General features: G+C 38.5%; 1 protein-coding gene across 2 annotated transcripts in view; it reads left to right on the top strand.

Moving 5' to 3' along the window:
- Positions 1-8,570: 8,570 nt before the first annotated feature.
- The window catches only part of b3glcta (beta 3-glucosyltransferase a), a 141,829-nt gene continuing 130,578 nt past the window's right edge, over positions 8,571-19,821 (top strand). The window contains exons 1-3 of one of the 2 annotated variants that reach the window (XM_052026306.1): positions 8,571-8,711; positions 13,540-13,592; positions 15,424-15,463. In XM_052026306.1, the coding sequence (XP_051882266.1) occupies positions 8,654-8,711; positions 13,540-13,592; positions 15,424-15,463 (151 nt within the window). In that variant the 5' untranslated portion in view covers positions 8,571-8,653. The remainder of the gene's footprint in view (positions 8,712-13,539; positions 13,593-15,423; positions 15,464-19,821) is intronic. The other variant, XM_052026307.1, reaches the window with a different exon arrangement.

The raw sequence follows: 19,821 nt of genomic DNA, 5'->3' as shown, positions 1-19,821 counted from the left end.
CTTTCCCTGAATGTCAGCAAAACAAAAGAGCTGGTCATTGACTTCAGGAAAGTGGGGGGGGGGGGGGGGGGGGGGGGGCGGGGTGTACATGCACCTGTCTACATCAATGGTGCTGAGGTCGAGAGGATTGAGATCTTCAAGTTCCTTGCAATGAACATCACATATAGCCTGTCCTGGTCCAACCAAGTATATGCCACGGCCAAGAAAGCTCACCAGCACCTCTACTTCCTCAGGAGGCTAAAGAAATTTGGCATGTCCCCTTTGACACTCACCAATTTTTATCGATGCACCATAGAAAGCATCCTATCTGGATGCATCATGGCTTGGTACGGCAACTGCTCTGCCCAGGACCGCAAGAAACTGCAGAAAGTTGTGGACACAACCCAGCACATCACGGAAGCCAGCCTCCCCTCCTTGGACTCTTGTCTTTATCTCTCACTACCTTGGTGTAGCAGCCAGCATACTCAAGGACCCCACCCATTTGGGTCATTCTCTCTTCTCCCTGCACCCCCCCCCCCCACCATCAAGCAGAAGAATCAAGAGCCTGAGAGTACATACCACCAGGCTCAAGGACAGCTTCTATCCCACTGTGATAAGACTATTGAATGGTTCCCTTACGTGATGAGATGGACTCTTGACCTTGTAATGTACCTTGTTATGACCTTGCACCTTATTGTCTACTTGCAATGCACTTCCTTGTAGCTGTGACACTTTACTCTGTATTATATTATTGTATTTACCCTTTACTGCCTCAATGCACTGTGTAATGAATTGTTCTGTACGATCGGTATGTAAGACAAGTTTTTCACTGTACCTGGGTACAAGTGACAATAATAAACTAATACCAATGGTTATCCCATATTTGGAGTATTGAGTGCAGTTCTGGTTACTACACTGTTGGAAGAATGTGGAGGCTTTGGAGAGGGCACAGAAGAGATTGATCAAGATGTCTACTGGAATGGAGTGTGTTAGCTATAAGGAAAGACTAGATAAACTTGGATTTTTTTCTCTGGAGCGTCAGAGGCTGAGGGATAACATAATAGAAGCATATAAAATTATGAGAGGCATGGATAGGGTAGATAGTTAAGACTTTTTCCTAGGGTGGCAATGTCAAATACTAGGGAACATAGGTTTAAGATGAGAGGATGAAAATTTAAAGGATGTTTATGAGATTTTTGTTTTACACACATAGAAAGAGTGGTACGGTCCTGGAGCACGCTGCCAGGGGAGGTGGTAGAAGCAGATATGATAGCAACATTTAAGAGGCATTTAGACAAACGCATGAACAGGCAAGGAATAGATGGATACAGACCACCTATTATAAGTTTAGATTGGCATCAAGGGACTGTTCCTGTGTAGTTCTGTGCTATGTTCTTTGTAATGTCCCACTGGAGTGTTATCACACGGGTGATTCAAAGCCATGTAAGGAAATATTAGGGTAAATGACCAAAAGATTGACCAAAGAGGTAGGTTTTGAATTGTGTTGTACATGGAACAAATATTAGTATGAGGTGGAAAGTTTATTATCACAATTATAGAGCCCAGAGCCTCAGAGATGCATGTCTGCTCATGATAGAGTGATTAAATTCAGGCTTCCTTGAGTGTGCAGATGTCGCAAAGAACTAGATGGCTGGAGATTAGAGATTGAGAGAGGGAAGGACATGGACTGATATGAAAATAAGAATGAGAATTTTAAAATCACAGCTTGTTCAACAGGGAGCCAATATAGGTCAGCAGGCATGGCTAATGGATAAATGAAATCAACTATATAAAGTAATATGGGTAGAAGAATTTTGGATGACTTCAGTTGACAGAAGATAATGCATGGCAGATGGGCTTAGTGCATTAAAATAGTCAAATCCCAAGCAGATAAAGATACAGATGAAAATTTTAGCAGCATCTGAGTGAAACAGATGGTCTTTGTGATGGTCAAAAGTTTGTCTTGAAGGCAAAATATGACACCAGGATTGTTTTAGAACATTGACCATTACAGCACAATACAGGCCCTTCGTCCCCCGATGTTGTGCCAACATTTTATCCTGTGTTAGCTACAAATTGTTACCAGGGAGAGGAATAGACTTGGTGCCTGGAAGTGGAGTTTGTGGTGACACCTAAAGATATTGTTTTGTTGTTTCTGATTCTTATGCAGAAAATTTCTGTATCTAAACTTGGATGTTGGATATTGAGGAGGCTGAGAGAGTTGGTGGTTTGATGAAGCTGGTTGTCATGTCCATGTGGATATTGCTAAGAAACACATGTAGGAGAGAAATAGGAAGGTGCCAACACCGATCCTTGTAAGGATTCATCCTTGCAAGGAAACCGCAGGTAGTCATATAGGAGCAGGAATGCAGTAATGATCAGCTGAACGATTGCGAGGAGGCATTAAAGGAAGATAATGCAGTCAACCTTGTGAAAGGCTGCAGATGAGTCAAAAAAAGCAGTGTCGAGTAAATCAGTGCCATCTTTTCTTCAATTGATTGAAACTGGTCAACTATACTATCCTCTGCCAAAGTTCAGTAATACAGTATCATCCAGTTCTTTGGAAGTACCCCTGTTACTAGACTTCCAAATGCAGCCATTGCACCCCCCCTCAAAAAAGAAATGTTTCTTCTTCATTGTCAACTCCTGAGTCCCTTTAGGACCATTTTTTGGCCCCTTCCTCTTTGAGGAACTTTCTACACATAGGCTGATGACACAAAATTCAATCACTCTGTTATCTCTCTTGATTGCTTCATTGCTACCGTGGTGTTTAAAATCTCTGACATCTAGATGGAGTTAAATCTTACTCTAAATGACTGATGGGAAGACCAAAACCATCATGTTCTGATTTACCACAGACTGTTTTCCTCAATTCCCAGATTGAACCAATTCACACACAATCTTGGTCCTAAACTGCGGTTTAATCACCGTACTTTCCATTACAAAGGTTCCTTACTTCCACTAATGTAACATTGCTTTGGTTCACACTTTCTTCAACCTCTAAACTAGTTTAACACTTTTAGACTACAGGCAACTTCCATGTTACAGCAGTTCGGGTAAAGAAAATTCACCCTTACAAAATGAACAAATCACTACTAAAGCATCCGGGATACAAAATAAAAATATGCTCTATCAAAATTTATGTGAAAAAAATAAACAGGAACTTTTTTTTCCAACTCACATTTCTTGATGCATGTGCTGATGATGTGGCTTCACATTAAGGATAATCGTTATGTGGACCTTTTTCTGGGAACTTAACCCCCCCCATTCTGTATCGTGGGTGTCACCTGTATATTAGTTCAGACATAATGGATACTATTACACCCCTATGTTATGCCATTGCCTAGGTATTGATAAAACATACAAAGCCGCCTAAATGTTGGATATTCAAATTAATTGTGGTAGTGGTGGACATTATTGTCTTTGAATGAATTTTTATCACTCAAAGGGATTCAAGTCACTCCTAATTAACATTTTGGGAGGGGGTGGGGGCATGCACTGTGTGCTTGATAGGTGTTTTCAGTGACTAAAGTCTTCAGTCCTTTCAACATGGCTACAAAGGTACAGGCTGCTTACCCTCCAATGAATGGCGCACCTCAATCTCATAAAGGCTCCTACCATTTTCAAAATTTGATTAAGGATTGTGGTGGAATATTGCCATTGATTGGTGCAAATATGGTAGCACTTGAGAAGCTTGCCATTAGTTTGGTTAAAAAATGCTTGGTCAGCACTATAATTTGACTCAATATTTACCCTTTTCACTCATCTTTATTTAAAAAACATACTTTGTTCATAAAATGTGTAATAATACAATTGGGACATGGCATTATCTTCATTCACTGAAGCAACCATATTGTTACATTCACATATACTATTTACAATATATCAACACGTCCCTAATATTTCATCTCCAAACGATCCATCAGTGAAACATTTGAGAGGTTATTATACAGGACCCAACCCTCAGGGTCCAATGGTGGGACAACCTTATTCTGCGGCCTCTCCCCACAGACCCTTTGTGGAAACAGCACCAAGCTTTAGTGCATCCATCAGCACTTCCTCTTGCATCTTGCCACCAGCATTTCGTTGCAGGAAACTCCTTATACTGGAAGGCCAACATGTTCTGGCTTGACCAAGTTGCATCTTTCACCGAGATGATGACCCTCCAGCAGCAATCAATGTTTGTCTCATAATGCAACCGTGATAGGGATGTCTAAAACTAGAGGGCATAGGATTAATGTGGAGGTGGGGGGAGCTTTAAAGGGGATCTGAGGAGTAAATTTTTCATACAAATAGCAGTTCGTACCTGGAATGAACTGCCAGAGGAGGTGGTGGAGGCAGGAACAGTAACAACATTGTCGAGGAATCTAGACAGCTACTTGAATGAGCAGAGGATAGAGGGATAGGGAATTAATGCATGCATGGGATTAGTATGGATAGGCATGATAGTTGGCATAGATAGGCCTGTACAATTTCGTAACACACAACCTCACAACCCAATTACTCCCTGTTCAGAATACGGTTAAGTGAAGCTTGTGGTTAAGTGAAGCTTGTGGTAGATTTATATCTACTATACGTAGTTATCAATGCAGCTGTATAGCATAATCTTCCTTTATTACTGGCACATTTTGCATAGGTATTATATAGCATAGGCTTACTGTCACAAACCAGCAACAAAAGAAACACACTGAGCATGATTCAGTGTTAAAAACTATTTTATTAATCACTACTTATGATAATACGTAAAATAAAAGTTAAAAAAAATGTTAGTATGTTAGAATTCAAGAATGTTAAACCTCGAACGTTAACCCCAAAACTAAACTCTTTGTGTGTGTGTGTGACAAAGTCCAAAACTCCCAGTTCCGGAATGGTTCTTAAAGTTCAGTTCCGCAAGCCATAAGGTGAAACATGAGCAAGGGCTTCTTCAACAACCACCGTTGTCTGAAGATAAGATGTAGATGTAGAAAAACATAGAGAGAGTACATACGAAATCCAAATGTTCCACGATGGAACCCAAACGACACTCCAGTGTTTACTCGGTAGTGACTTCCTCACCCCGAAAAGCATCCGAACCGTGGTCGTCCACACACAAATACCTGTTTCCTTCTACAGGTCAGCAACAAAGTGAACTCCACCGGATTACTTCCAACTTCCATACATGGATTTCAGTGGCAAACACAGTTATTGTTTCTCATCCATCGATAGAGAAAACAAGCAGGCTGGTGTCTCTCTCCCTTCTCTCTCTCTCTCCTTCTTCTTCTGCCTCTGACTTCTTCAACAACGTCATTACGTCCTTTATCTTCTATTGACGTAAGCACGCCCCACACACACATACACACACACTCTCTATCTTAAAGGGACTTTCACTGAGTCTGTAACATTACTTTATCATCAGCACAGTAGGCACAATACTATAATAACTGTTACTCATTTTACTTATCATGGGATATTGTACTCTAAATGTGTTACCATGACTTTGCATAGATCAAAGTGGATATCAATAGTACTCATCGAAAGATGTTAACAGGTATCTGTTACATTTGTTGATCACACTAGAGTATTTCGAGAGCTTCTCATGCAGATTGATTTCAGCTTCAAAGTCATTCCCTGGGATCATACTAAGAAAAGAGAAAGAGTACTTGCTTCTGAATCATATTTAAGAACATAAGAAAATAGGAGCAGGAGTAGGCCACTTGGATATGATCATGATATGATTCAATATGATCATGGCTGATCCACCCCAGGCTTCATCTGCTCTTCTGTACCAGTTCCCCATAGCCCTGCTCATTCAAAAAATTATTGTTCCTCTTTAAATACCCCTAATATCTAATCTCCACAACCCTCCAGGGTTGAGAATGCTATAAGTTCCTCTGTACTTCAGTCTTAAATGACTGCCCCTTAATCTTATTGGAAAAGCCTCGACTTCTTCCCTGTCATGCTCCCTCAGGATCTTATATGTTTTAGTAAGATCAACCATCCTTCTTCTAAAGTCCAAAGAATTTGGATCTAATTAATTGACTGCTCATGATGTGACAATCTTTTCATCCCAGGAAGTAGCTTAGTGAACTACCTGCAATGCCATTATATCCTTTCTTAAATAAAGGAACCAAAATTGCACAGTAATTCAGAGGTGGCATAACCAGTATCCTGTACGATTGTAACCATACTTTTCTCTTTTTAATCTCCTAGTCTCTTGCAACCCTCTTCAATGTTTGGCATATCCCAATCGAGGTAAAACATGACAAATAAAACATGGCCCATATAAGCCTCTCTTTGTTTGATCTAACCAGCTGTCTGAACAACATAATAGCTATTCTACAATCCAGCTTTATTATTATAATAATATATATAGTAACTTAAATGCTTTTGGAAGTAAAATTATGCAACATGAGTCAGACTACTTTCATTAAGAAAGTTGGTTAAATCCTAAAAAGAACTCAATTAGTTAAGTGATACAAGACTAATGTTGCCTAGTGCTATTTTGGATATGCCAAATAATTGTCAAAATAGTCTTTTGATCATATATCACATGTTGTGTGCCATTTTGAAACAGCTTCCCAACTAAAAGCAATAAATAAGATGTTGAAAATTTGTAGCATGTTAGCAATTGTGGAACAAGAAAGAGATCTAATATTTCAGATCAATGACTTTTCAATTTGGTTGGGAGCCAATGTAGGTCAACAAGCAAAAAGAAAAGCAGAAATAGATATGTAATTTGAATAGCCTGAAATGAGAACTCTTTTTTAAACATAACATCAATCATTAATTGAGGAACAAGGTATTTGAAGATCAAGACCCCAGGCCTGGCACAAACACATGGCCTACCAGGTAGCAGTGATCCCTGCCCTCCTATGTGTTCCTGGTCTACCAGGTCTCAGACATTTCAAGGCACTGGAAAATACTACTAAAGGGAAGACAAATGGGGGTAGGACTTTCACAGTGAATGGTAGGGCCCTGGGAGTGCTGTAGAACAGAGGAACTTAGGAATAGGAGTACATTGTTCCCTGAAAGTGCCGTTGCAGGTAGACAGAGTGATGAAGAAGGCTTTTGGCTTGCTGGCCTTCATCGGTCAGGGCATTGAGTATAGAAGTTGGGTTGTTATGTTGCAGTTGTACAAGATGTTGGTGAGGCTGCATTTGGAATATTGTGTTTTGTTTTGGTCACCCTGCTATGGGAAAGATGCCATTTAGCTGCAAAGAGTGCAAAGGAGATTTACAAGAATGTTGCCAGGACTCGAGAGACTGAGTTATGGAGAGAGGTTGAGCAGGTTAGGACTTTCTTCATTGGAACGTAGGAGAATGAGGGATGATTTTATACAGGTATATAAAATTATGAGGGGCATAGATAGGCTGAATGCGCATAGTCTTTTTCTTATGGTTGGGGAATCAAGAACTTGAGGGCATAGGTTTAAGATGAGAGGGGAGATAGGAACCTGAGATTAGAATCAGGGAGATTAGAACCCTGATAGGAACCTGAGGGGCAACATTTTCACACAGAGAATGGTCAGTATATGGAATGAGCTGCCAGAGGGAGCGGTTGAGGTAGGTATATTAACAACATTTAAAAGGTACTTGGACAGATACATGGATAGGAAAGGTTTAGATGGATATGGGCCAAACATGGACATATGGGACTAGCTTAGATAGGAATCTTGGTCAGCATGGACGGGTTGGGCCAAAGGTTCTGTTTCTATGTTGTATGATTCTACTGACTATGCTGTCTCCACAAAATCGTACGAATTTACCGAAGGGATAAGCCGACCAACAGCAGCGTTCTCTCCAAGCCGACATCCTCAGTATTAAGACTTTTGTTATTCTCAGTCATCTACATTAGGCAGGTTACGTAATTTCTCTCCTTACCTTGTCAAGGCTGCATGTGAATCCAACTCCAAATCAAAGTGATTCTTAATGAAAATCGAAGAGAAACACAGATGCTGGGAATCTGAAATACAAACAGAAAACTGAAAAAGCTCATTAGGTCATGCAACATCTAAGGATAGAAAAACAGTTAACAATTCAGGTCTAGGACCCTTCAGCAGAACCACCCTGATGAGGCCACTCAGTTGCATCAAGTTTACATGTGATTCCAGAAGGCGGCACTCACTACCTTCTGCACTAACTAAAACAGGCAATACATGCAAGCCGTGTCAGTGACAGAATCATTTGAAGAATGAAGTAAAAAAAAGTTACATACTTCATTGTGCTGAATTCACCTCTCTTATATATCCTCACATGATGGTGAACTCAAATACATAAGGCCAATTTCAAGAATCAATAAACAACCTGTACATTCAAATCCCTCAGTCCAATAGGATGGCATGAGGAAAATTCTAAGGGGTTGTGAAACAGTGATTTCCACCTGAGTTTTCAAGATCTTGTCTTGAAATAGTGCAAACATGTGTAAAACATAATTTCGGAGCTATTTTTCCAGGTTGTTTCCTCTTGCAATAGGAGGTGCCTTAGGCAATGGAACTGAAATGACCATTTTTTACCTGTTACAATTTAAGTTATTTATAATTGCTATTCAATGCAGTGTGTAGGGTCGATTGTCTGGACTCTGGAGGGCGCTGCTATACTTTGGTTTGTAGATTTGCTGTGACCCGCTTGTGGCGGGTTACTGAAATCGTGGAGATACTCCATACTAATTGCTGCTCCAACGCCGCTTGTTGCTGGAGATGCCGATAGATAGCTGTCCGCTGTTGGCCGTGCGTGCTCAGCTCATCGCTGTCTTCCGTAAGTGTCGCCTTTGGTGCAAATACCTGAACAGATGCATAAAATAAAGGAAAGCGCAGAGAATGAACGGCTGCACTCTTATTTTATGAAACATCAGGAGGCTGGAATGCACTGCTGCAGTTTTAGGGAGTCAAACTCAGCCGATTTATTGGGCCCAGGGATGCGCCGGTAACCGTGGAGGCCTCAGCCCAGCAGCAGAGCTTGAGTTTGAGACTTGGGCATTTCCCACTACCACCTCCACTGTCTTTCTCTCTTTCAGGGCCTGAGCCAAGGCAGTGGAGAAAGCGGGTTAAAAGAGGATAGCTGCATGTTCCTGGGTCCAGTTTATGGGGTTGAGACACTCCATTGACTGCACCCGGTGCACTGCTGCTGGAATCGCCAGTGCCCAGTAGTAGAAACATTTTTCAACCGTAGCTCCTGCCCCAGTTGAAGAGTGTGGCGAACATTTTTGTTATGCCGATTTTTGTTTTATAATATGAATGCATTTTATACCATTTACTTAGATTTAAAGCTGAAATAGCTGTATTTTCAGGACACTTTACAAACTTCGTTTTTAAGCACTAACAGTAACTACATGTTGAAGTCATTATTTGCATTTGAATTCCATCAAGTCATATCTGACTTCTGATCAGCGTGAAACACCATGTCATTGTACGGAATTTAAATACATTTGTGAAATTGTGAAAAGTGAGCCCAAATCGGCATCCGCAAACTCGCCATTTGCAATCAACAATAGCATGTAATGTAACCGATGTTTTGCCACCTGAGATTTCACTCTGCCCCTATTCGACTCAGATTGGTAATGCACTGTACGCACAACCTAAATCTACATCTGGTCTGAAACTCTTGTATGAGTTTACTTGTAGAAGTGGCAAAAAATACTGGCCATTAAGAAGTTTGTCAGCTGCAAGACGCACACAACTTTTAATACATGGTATTTTATTGCTATATTTGAGTGAATCTTTGCAGATGAGGTACAGGAATTTCCCACATTAAACAATGAAAGCAAAATCTTTTTCCCACACTGATTTTTAACTTAGATTTCTTGCATTTGAATGACATAATCAAACAATATGTAGGATTACTAATAATTAAATCTTCTGAGTAGCGGGTGGAGCCTGCCATACACAGAATTTATATTCTGCAGGGAGATCACAATACACCTCGTGTGTTCATCGTGATGGCTCAATGAAGTCTGATTCAATAGATATACAGGTCCTCCCTGAGTTACGAATGCCAAGCTTATGAACACCCCATGCATTCGAATGAGTGTTTGGGAGACTAGTGGGATGGATGGAAATGTATTTGCCAGCTGCTGTGGGGCTACAGGATTCTTTTGCCAGGTGGGAATGGGGCATTTCGTAAGTACTTGGGCCAATTTGCTGAGGTTAGTGGGCAATGTGTGCTGGATATGATGATCTTTCCCCACCAACATGGTTCTGCTGAGGTTAGAGAGCACTGTGTGCTTGACCCCAATATTAGGCCCTGCCAAAACCTACATTTGACATAGTTTTCTCACTGAATGCTTTACTTGAGACATGAAAGAGGACTATATTAGCTCATGAGCTGCATTTTTCCACCCCTGTTTTATTGGAACAGTGCAATTATTAATTAATTTGACAGAAGACAAAATTGACAACATGGCCAGATTTTGGCATAGCAGGATGAAAAATGACATCTGCTGTATGTTAAAGAAAGAAGTGTTTGTATTTATATAATGCATTTCATAACCTTGGGATTCTATAAGGCACCTTGCAGCTACAGAAGTATAGAATTCTAAGAACAAGCAGTCACCCCAACCATTCTCAACTCCCACTAAAACACTCCGGATGTCCTTCTAAATGATGAATGCTGTAAATCTCTAAGGTGCTTCTTATTGTAACTTTATTGAACTTTTTTTTAAACAAACAGAGAAACTAAAAAAGGCCCCAAGCATTCCATTCTGTGATTAAACCATAGCATCAATTAAACCAATTCACCAAATATTCTAACTGTGTCCATTTTGCAGAGAAATGAATTGTTTTTTAATACACCTGTGAATATGATAATTAAAAAGAAACATATTTAGAAGCATATTTGAGCAATATGGTAATTTTAGAGGGAAAGTAAACAATTCTAAGAGGAGGTATCAAAAAAGTAAAAAGAGTTTATATTTTAAAATAGTCTTTAAAATTAACTTTCAAGGTAAAATTAAACTTTTAGGCTAATTTTAGGAACTTTTTTGTTCAATATAAATTGCAAGAAGTTGAAATAATTTAAGCCATTTAAACCAAACAGGTCTAGAGAATATGGATGCTTAATGGATGCTGATTTTGTTTAGCAAAGTCATACATGGGAATCTACTTGACTTGTTGACAGCAAGATTGTAATTAAATAGAATTACCCGTGGTCTTTGTGTTGTCTAAAAATAACACAAAAATATTTCTATAATATGTAGTTGAAGGAGTTTTGATGATTGCTTGTGGATGAGTAAGGAAACCTGTGAATGAAGAAATGTAATAACTTGTAAAAAAAAAAGTGAGAGTTGTATATGATGGCAATTATAGTTAAAAAAAATGAATAAAAATGGAAATATTTCTGACGTTTTTACTGTGAAACGAATACTGTTTTGATGATAGGCATTATGGAGTACTTGTGTTAAACTGCTGTTATTTTGGATGATGCTTAACAGAAATGAACGAGAGTAAATAATACCTACAGCTGTAGGTGACATATTGCTTTAGATCACTCTTGTAGCTCTCAGGTTAATTATTGTTTGCTGTTCCATCAAGTGGGATCCAGGTCAACAACAACTTGCACAGTGACATGATCCAGGCAACTACAATATTACCACACTCGACTGGATGAACAATTTGGCTGTTATGTTTCTGTGCGTCTTTTGTGATTTCTTTTCAACTGCCCTGATTCTTCTTTGGAATTGTTCTCCACTGTTAAACAGAGAACCAGACTTTATGCTATAATGTTTATGTCCTAAATGGTACTGTCCTGCAGTACACAACCCTCTTTTGATAATTTTGTTTCCTGTCTTTTAATTATAGAGATACAAACCAGCCAAGGCTTTGAAATCCATGCACGACTGAATAAATTGTTTACAATTCTCCTCTGTACTAACCCAATGTAACTGCACTGTGTACTGAATTGACCTGTACGATCGGTATGCAAGACAAGTTTTTCACTGTACCTCGGTACAAGTGACAATAATAAACCAGTACCAATACTAATCTGCTCACTTTGCTTATCAACAGGCAATGTAAAATTTCTTATTAACAGAATCTCTTGAGAATGTTCATACAAGCACATGCTTATGTCTCTTACCATCTCTGTTTTAAAATTACTGCACTTCTCTGTTCAGATAAAATATTACAGATTTGGCTGCCTTTTATCAATTCACTTACAGTTGGATTCTGGTGGCTTTATTTATTTGCACTTTTGCACTTTCTACCATGCATGCATAATTACTTTAAGGCAGAAATTTAAATCTTAGGACTTGTTATCTGTTGTTAACAACTGAGCTGCATCTTTCCGAGACTTGTTATTTAAAGATCACCTTTCTCTTTACCAGCTTAAAAGCTTGAAACTTCATTTAAAATGAAATGTGACCGGTTTCCATTCATTCTGTTTTAACATTGTTTTGCAACCTAGATTCATATTTTTACCATTGAAATGTGTGTTTCACTGCACTATTTTCCTGGCATTTATTGCTATCTTTATTCCCTCGGTCACTTTATTACAATGTGTCCAGCAGCTTTGATCAAACTACGTCTTTATTTTAAAATTGATCCCCAAATATCCATGTTGTACCCAATGTCCTATCATCAACACAGCAACTAAAATATTATATTGTAACTTTAGATCGATGTTGGGTATTCCATCCAGTTTCACTCTTACTATGTTTCAATATAGTAGTTTTGCAGAGCCATTTCAAAGGCGAGGTGTGCAGTCACATGTGCTTATTACCTAGTATGGGTGGCAAATTTCCTTCTCTGAACTATTGTATTGCACATATGTTTAGAACAATTCACTAGTTTTACAATCAACATTATTGAGACCAGCTTTTATTTGTAAATTCCAGATTATTTATTTAACTGAACTTGAATTCTCCAGCTGCCGAAGTGGGATTTGAACTGGATTTCTAGTCTGGTAATTTAACCAACGTGCTTCAGCTGTGAAACTTCACATGCAGTTGGATGATTTCACAGCAGACCAACATGAATAGACTATTTTGAAAGCTGCTCCAATTGGAACCTCATAAACCCAGTTATTAAAAAAAGGACTATTGGAAATACTTAGCAGATCAGGCAGGATTTTTGAGAGAGAGAGAGAGAGAGAGAGAGAGAGAGAGAGAGAGAGAGAGAGAGAAACAGTTAGCATCTGTGGTTGCTGAAAGGTGATCAAATATTAATTTTTTCTCATGTCCACAGATTTTGCCTGGCCAGCTGAGTATTTCCAGGATTCTTTATTTTTATTTCAGATTTCCAGCAGATGCAGAGTTTTTGTCTTTCAACAACCTCAGTCAAATGACTTTCACACATTCAACAATATTACAATGACAAATGGCATGCGATTATAACACTCATGATATTCAGATAAAATAAGAATGGGAAAAGCCTGGGAAATTCAGGGAATTAAAATTGCTGAATTTTGTTACTACTTAATGAAAATTTGTATAGCTTTTGATCTAATGTTTTTAAGCATTATTTAATGTTTTTAGTTTGGGTGTGTACTGCCATCTCCTACCACCAAATTCAGTAAATGTATTAACGTAATTTACTTTGTAAGCACAACAAAATGTAGTTTCTATCCTAAACAACTTGTTTTTATTGTTTAGTTTTGTCTTTCAATGTCACCTTGGGAATTGCAAAGGAACATGATATATCACAGGTATGGCCTCATTACATGTCAATACGCATTTCTAAATATGCAAAAACAATAACAGATATAACTAAAGCATGACTATATGAATGAAATAATTGTGCAAGTTTTGCTCAATCACATATTTGTCAATTTGACACTTTGTAACTTTTCATCTCTTGCATATTAAAAGAATGGGAGTGCAAATTTTTTTATTCCTGAGGACATAGTTTAGACATATCTAATATCATTTGAAATTACAAAGATATTATGTGCAATAATTGGAGAAGTATACTATAACACTTCATTCTGCACTCTGTTATTGTTTTACCTTGTACTACCTCAATGCACTGTTGTAATGAATTGATCCGTATGAATGGTATGCAAGACAAGTTTTTCCACTGTACCTCAGTAAAACCAATTTACCAAATTTACTAATTTACTCTGAAGAGAGATCTTTATAACTTTTTTTCTTTGAACCATTCTATTACATAATATTTGAAAAACAAAATCTGTTTTAAAAGAGATTGTAGTCAGTCGTGCAGGAAAGAATATATGTAAAATTTCATGTTTCAGTTTTGCAATTTCAGTTTTGCAGAATTGCTTGTTAATTGCTTAGTCATCAACAACTCTTTGAATTAAACTATTTTGTACCAAACTGGTTGATGTTCTGAATGATTACTTTGAGTAAACTGTTTCTTCTCAGTAGAAATCATCATAACATGTGATGGTGGGTAGATAAATTCTAAATAAAAATCCAATTCTGGAACTTGGAACTTGGAATTTGACCAAAATCTTGATCATTGACAGCATGAATTTGTTCATTCTATCTTTAAAACAGTCAAATCTTTGTATTTTGATAATGCATGTAATGTGCATTAATTTTTAGTTTTAGTATGTTCAACTATAATGAAATTGACTGAAAACGAAATAACCTAATATTTGTAAGTCTTGTTTTTTCACATTCATCATTGGGTCTACTTGTTACACTTGGGCTTTGGTAACTTAGTCAAATTAAGTGCTGCATAGGTGAATAAAGAATTCTTAAACCTATAACAGCATCTCTTTTAAAACTGCATGCACACATCAAAACAAAACTGGCAAAGTAATGTTGAGCAACACATAAAGGAACTGGAGGATCTCAGCAGGTAAGGCAGCATCTGTGGAGAGAAATGAAGAGTCAACGATTCAGTCGATGATAGTTCAGTCCTGACGGAGGGTTTTGACCCAAAACGTTGACTGTCCATTTCCCTTGATAGATACTCCCTGACCCACTGAGTTCCTTCAGCTCCTTTGTGTGTTGCTCCAGATTTCCAGCATCTGCATTTTCTTGTGTCTCCAGGCAAGGTAATGTTGCCATTTTTGTTTTAAGTTTATTATAGTTCTAAGGAAGTTTAAATTCTATATTGCTCGCAGTTCTGTCTTGCTTTCCAGCCTAGACCAAATGGAAACATAATAGTTGTTTAAGGTTTTAAGTGAAATACATTGTGTATTGGAATTTCAGAGAACTGTAATTTCACAAAGCAGTTCTCAAAATTTTCGCTAATATCAATACACTTCATCAGAGAATTTGTAAAGATTAATGATGAAACAAGTGTCAGTACAGGCGAAAGGGTGCCCTATCACTATTTTGAGGGTGTGAAGGTAGTCCTTGTCAAGAATGTTGCAGTGTTACTTTACGCATAGAGTCAACAGAGAAGTAATCTGGGGGAATTATTAATAATTAATTCTAGCTTTAATATTATTAATCGTTACTTGAAACACAAAGGTAGTGGGAAAACACGTGCTTTTGTAGTAAAATCTGTATAATATACACAGATTTGTATTTACTTTCAATATTTCATAAAATCTGTTTTTGCAGGTTTCAATGGACAGCAGTAAATCACAGAAGACATCTATTGGTAGGTTTTCAAATAATGCATTTCTAAAAGAGACATTGTTTTACTCAGAAGCAGACTTTCATGATATTTAACCACAAGTGTTCAGAATTACATTATTCCACTGTTCAGTTTTCCCTCCTGAAGGCAGTGGTTCCCCATCAGAGCTGGTTACCTTGCTTAATTGTGGTACATTATAATTGAGGCTGATTATTCCTATTTCAAAGAACTACACTTTCAGCAAATATTGCTTGATAGTTTGGGGTAGTGAGATTTATTGCAAAACGGCTATCTATACTGAAACTGACCTAATCCTAGGCAGACCAACGCTCCAACTTTATGACCCAATCATTGAACCATTGGAGAAATTTCTATCATGTATGATAATTGTGGAATGATTTTGGGGATAGTCTCTAAACCTTTGTACCTAGAAACACTACGCATGAAAATCATATTGTTCTGAAACAGCACACAGAGATGACCATTTCCAGTTGAACTGTACCATTCTAGAAATTCATCTGGGTACTTCACAATTCATCTTAATGCTGATTAAGCATTTTTCATATAGACACATATCTATTGATGTTGTTCCTTCTGCAATTTAATTCTTCCAAATATTCTTTTAGAGATAAGGAGATAGAAATTACGTGACATTCCAAAGTGTGTCAATCAGTGGTTAGTCACAACCCAAGGAGGTTTCATAGTGTTGTCTGTTCTATAGCTATGTGACTTAAAGGGGCCCTATTTCTAAAAACTACTGTTGACCACACAAACTTCTATTGAGTCCCACTGCCACTTCAGCACTTGGAAACTTCTTAAAATGGGTACTTTGGTGGTAGACCTGCTGGGTGCACTTTTTGAGTGGGAGCTGCAGACCAGGCATCAAATTTAACATAGACGTGATGGTGGGCCCCAATGAAAGAAGGTTGGCAGGGTTCATGTTCATAAACCCTATCCCCACATTGCACCCCCAATATTTATACAGATCCATACTCGTCTTCTGAGGGGCAGTGGCTCCACAGGCAAATTTATTTGGAGTCATAGATATACAGCATGGAAACAGGCCCTTTGGCCCAACTGGTCCATGCCAACTAAGATGCCCTATCCAATTTAGTTCCATTTGCCAACATTTGGCCCATAACCTGCTAAATCATTCCAAGCCGTGTACCTGCCCAACTGTCATTTAAAAGTTGTTACTGTACCTGCCTCAACCACTTCCTCTGGCAGCTCATTCCACATAGATACCACCTTTTGTGTAAACAAAAAAAAAAGTTGCCCCTCAAGTTGCTATTAAATCTTTCCCCTCTCATCTTAAACCTATGCCTTCTGGTTCTTGATTCCCTGACCCTGGGAAAAAGACTGAGTATATTTACCCTATCTATTGCCCCTTATGATTTTATACACCTCTATAAGATCACCTCTCACTCTCCTACGCTCCAAGAAATAAAGTCCTAGCATGTCCAACCTCTTGCTATAATTCAGTCCCTCAAGTCTTGGCAACATCCTTGTAAATCTTTTCTGTACTCTTTCCAGTTTAATAACATATTTCCTATAGCAGGGTGACCAAAACTGAACACAATACTCCAAGTGCAGCCTCACCAGTGTCCTGTTCAACCGTACCATGACTTCCCAACTTTTATACTCAGTGCCCTGACTGATAAAAGCCAGAGTGCCAAAAGCTTTCTTCACCACCCTATCTATCTGTGACTCCAGTTTCAGTGAGCCAGGTACTTGTAAATGGTGGTTTTGAACATTGGAGGATGATAGATGGTGCTGCTCTCTGGGCCATTGCTGAATCACAGCTTCTCTGGTATAATAACTTTGATATAGTTGTGTGGGCTAAAATTTCCAAATGATACAAAGCTGGGAACTGTATTGCACAGTGAGGAGGCTATAATAAAAAGCAGGAGGATATACTCAGCCTGATTGAGTACCAGGTAAAAGTTAATGCATAAAAAAGTGAAGTGATACACTTTGACAGAAAGGATAAGAAAATATAATATAGACTAAATGGCAGAATTTTCAAGAGTGTATGGGAACAGAGAAACTTGACTGTACTTGCACTTAAATCTTTGAAGGTGGAAGAGCATGTTTTGATAATGATTGGGAAGGTGTGTGAGATCCTGGGATTTCTACATAGAGGAATAGAATACAGTTGAATCTGTACTAAACACTGGCTGGATTACGATTGGAGTATTATGTCCAAATTTGGTTATGTTGTCATTCTTTGAGAAGGATTTGATGGTCCTGGAGAGGAGGCAGAAAAGATTTAGTAGAATTATTCTAGAGATGAGGGATTTTAGCAGTTAAACTACAGTGGATAAGCATAGTAAATAGGAGCAGGAGTAGGCCATTCAGCCCTTTGAGCCTGCTACACATTTCAATATAATAATGCTGATCATCCAAATTCAGTGCCTTGTTCCAGCTCTATCCCTTGATCCCTCAATCCCTGAGAACAATATCTAACTCCTTCAATGTATTTAATGACTTAGGTTTTACTGCTTTATGGGTTCACCACTCTCTGGGAGAATTCCATCCATTCATCACTCTTTGGGATAAGAAATTTCTCCTCTTCTCAGTCCTATGTAACTTACCCCTTATCCTTAGATTGTGATACTTGATCCTGGACTCTCCTGACATTAGCAACATTCTTCCTGTATCTAATCCATCCAGTCCTGTTAGAAATTAGTTGGTTTCTGAGATCCTCTCTCATTTTTGTAAACTCTGCTGAATTCAAGCACATTGACCCAATCTCTCTTTATATATGAGTCCTGCCATTCTAGGAATCAGTCTGGTGAACCTTTGTTGAACTCCCCATAGCTAGAACATTGTTCTTCAGATAAGGAGATCAAAGCTGCATACAATACCCAAGCTGCTGTACAATTACAGTAAGATATCCCTGCTGCTATACTCAAATCCCTTTGCTATGAAGGCCAGAAGTTGAGCTTGTTTTTGTGGAGCAAAATAGTTGAGTGGAATATTTGATAGAGGTATACAAGATTGTGATTCATTTAGGTAGGGTAAGTAGAGCAAGCAAATTTAAACAGGGTAAGTAGAGGGTACAGATTTAAAATGTTGGACAGAAGATATAAGGAGGATATGAGAAAAATCTTTTTTACTCAGAGTAATTAGGAACTGAAATTTCATTGCTTGGTTTGACAGTAGAAACAAAATCAATTGGTGCCTTTAAAAATGAACTAGTTAGAATAATTTTCAGGGCTGCAGCACAGAGTGACTGATAGGACTGATGAGATTGCTCTTGCAATCTTCCTGTGTGTTTTAAGTTTTCTATAATTGTATCTAATAAAATTTACATTGTTTAAACTACTTTTATCTACTTATCAGACCTTTGAAAATGTTCTTGTTTCCATAAACTCTAGAAAAAGGTTTAAACACTGTTCCTGAAGCCAACTTGTACTTCCTCGACTATTTCCTGCTCCATTCCTCTTCTTCCTCCTGTGTTTGTAGTTGGGTTGGGGGATAGATCTTGTGTGATTCTCTTGAGAGAATTGTAACAATAAATAAGAAAACTCGGCTTTACTCTGTGCATGGCTCTTTAAAAAAGGTGGCCAACTTGCATTCAGATATACAGTATATCGAAAGAAAGTCAATTCAAAAAGGGGTGAAAAATGATAAAGGACCGTAAAATATATGCTTACCAAGCATACCACACCACCTTCCTCTTGCCACTGGCATGGGCCTGGTTTGCCTTAAAGGCATCTAGAGGGTCATGCCTGCCCAGCTCTGAGTCTGAGAAGCCTTCCTCTTGCAGATGTTTTGCTTCCTTACAGAAACAGGAAACAGTCTTTTTATTAGCTATTTTTGCCTTGCTTAATCAATGTGTGGGTATCTGACCATTTATGATTGTGTGCATGAGTGACTGCTTGTATGAGCCTGAGTATTGCTGGCAGGATGTTTGAGGAGCAGGTTGAAATGTTAGAATTCTTTCTTTGACGAGGCCATGGTACATTTTTGCTCCATATTTTGTGGGCCTTCACTCCTGGATGACAGTTCAAGCACCTCTCCTGGTTATGGTTTCCTAGCCCTTCTCCCACAAAGGACCTTCCTCCAGGAGTGTTTGTCCTCTGATGATTTCAATATATGGCCTGGAAACATAGAAGCTTGCTCCCTTCCCACTCCTTTCTCTCAGGTAATCATAACAATTGCTGCAGTTGTTTAGCTATAAGGAGAGGTTGGACAAACTTGGGTTGTTTTCTCTGCAATGTCGCAGGCTGAGGGGAGATGTGATGGAAGTTTATATAATTATAAGAGATGTAGATAGGGTAGATATTCTTTTTCCTAGAATAGAATTGTCAAAAATAGAGGGCATGGCTTTAAGGTAAGAGAGGGGAAGTTTAAAGGAGATGTGTGGAACAAGTTTT

The sequence above is a fragment of the Pristis pectinata genome, chromosome 11 (genome assembly GCF_009764475.1).
Source record: "Pristis pectinata isolate sPriPec2 chromosome 11, sPriPec2.1.pri, whole genome shotgun sequence".
NCBI classification, from domain to species: Eukaryota; Metazoa; Chordata; class Chondrichthyes; order Rhinopristiformes; family Pristidae; genus Pristis; species Pristis pectinata.
Note: the sequence above shows the minus strand (reverse complement) of the source record. Positions and strands in the feature narration are given on the sequence as shown.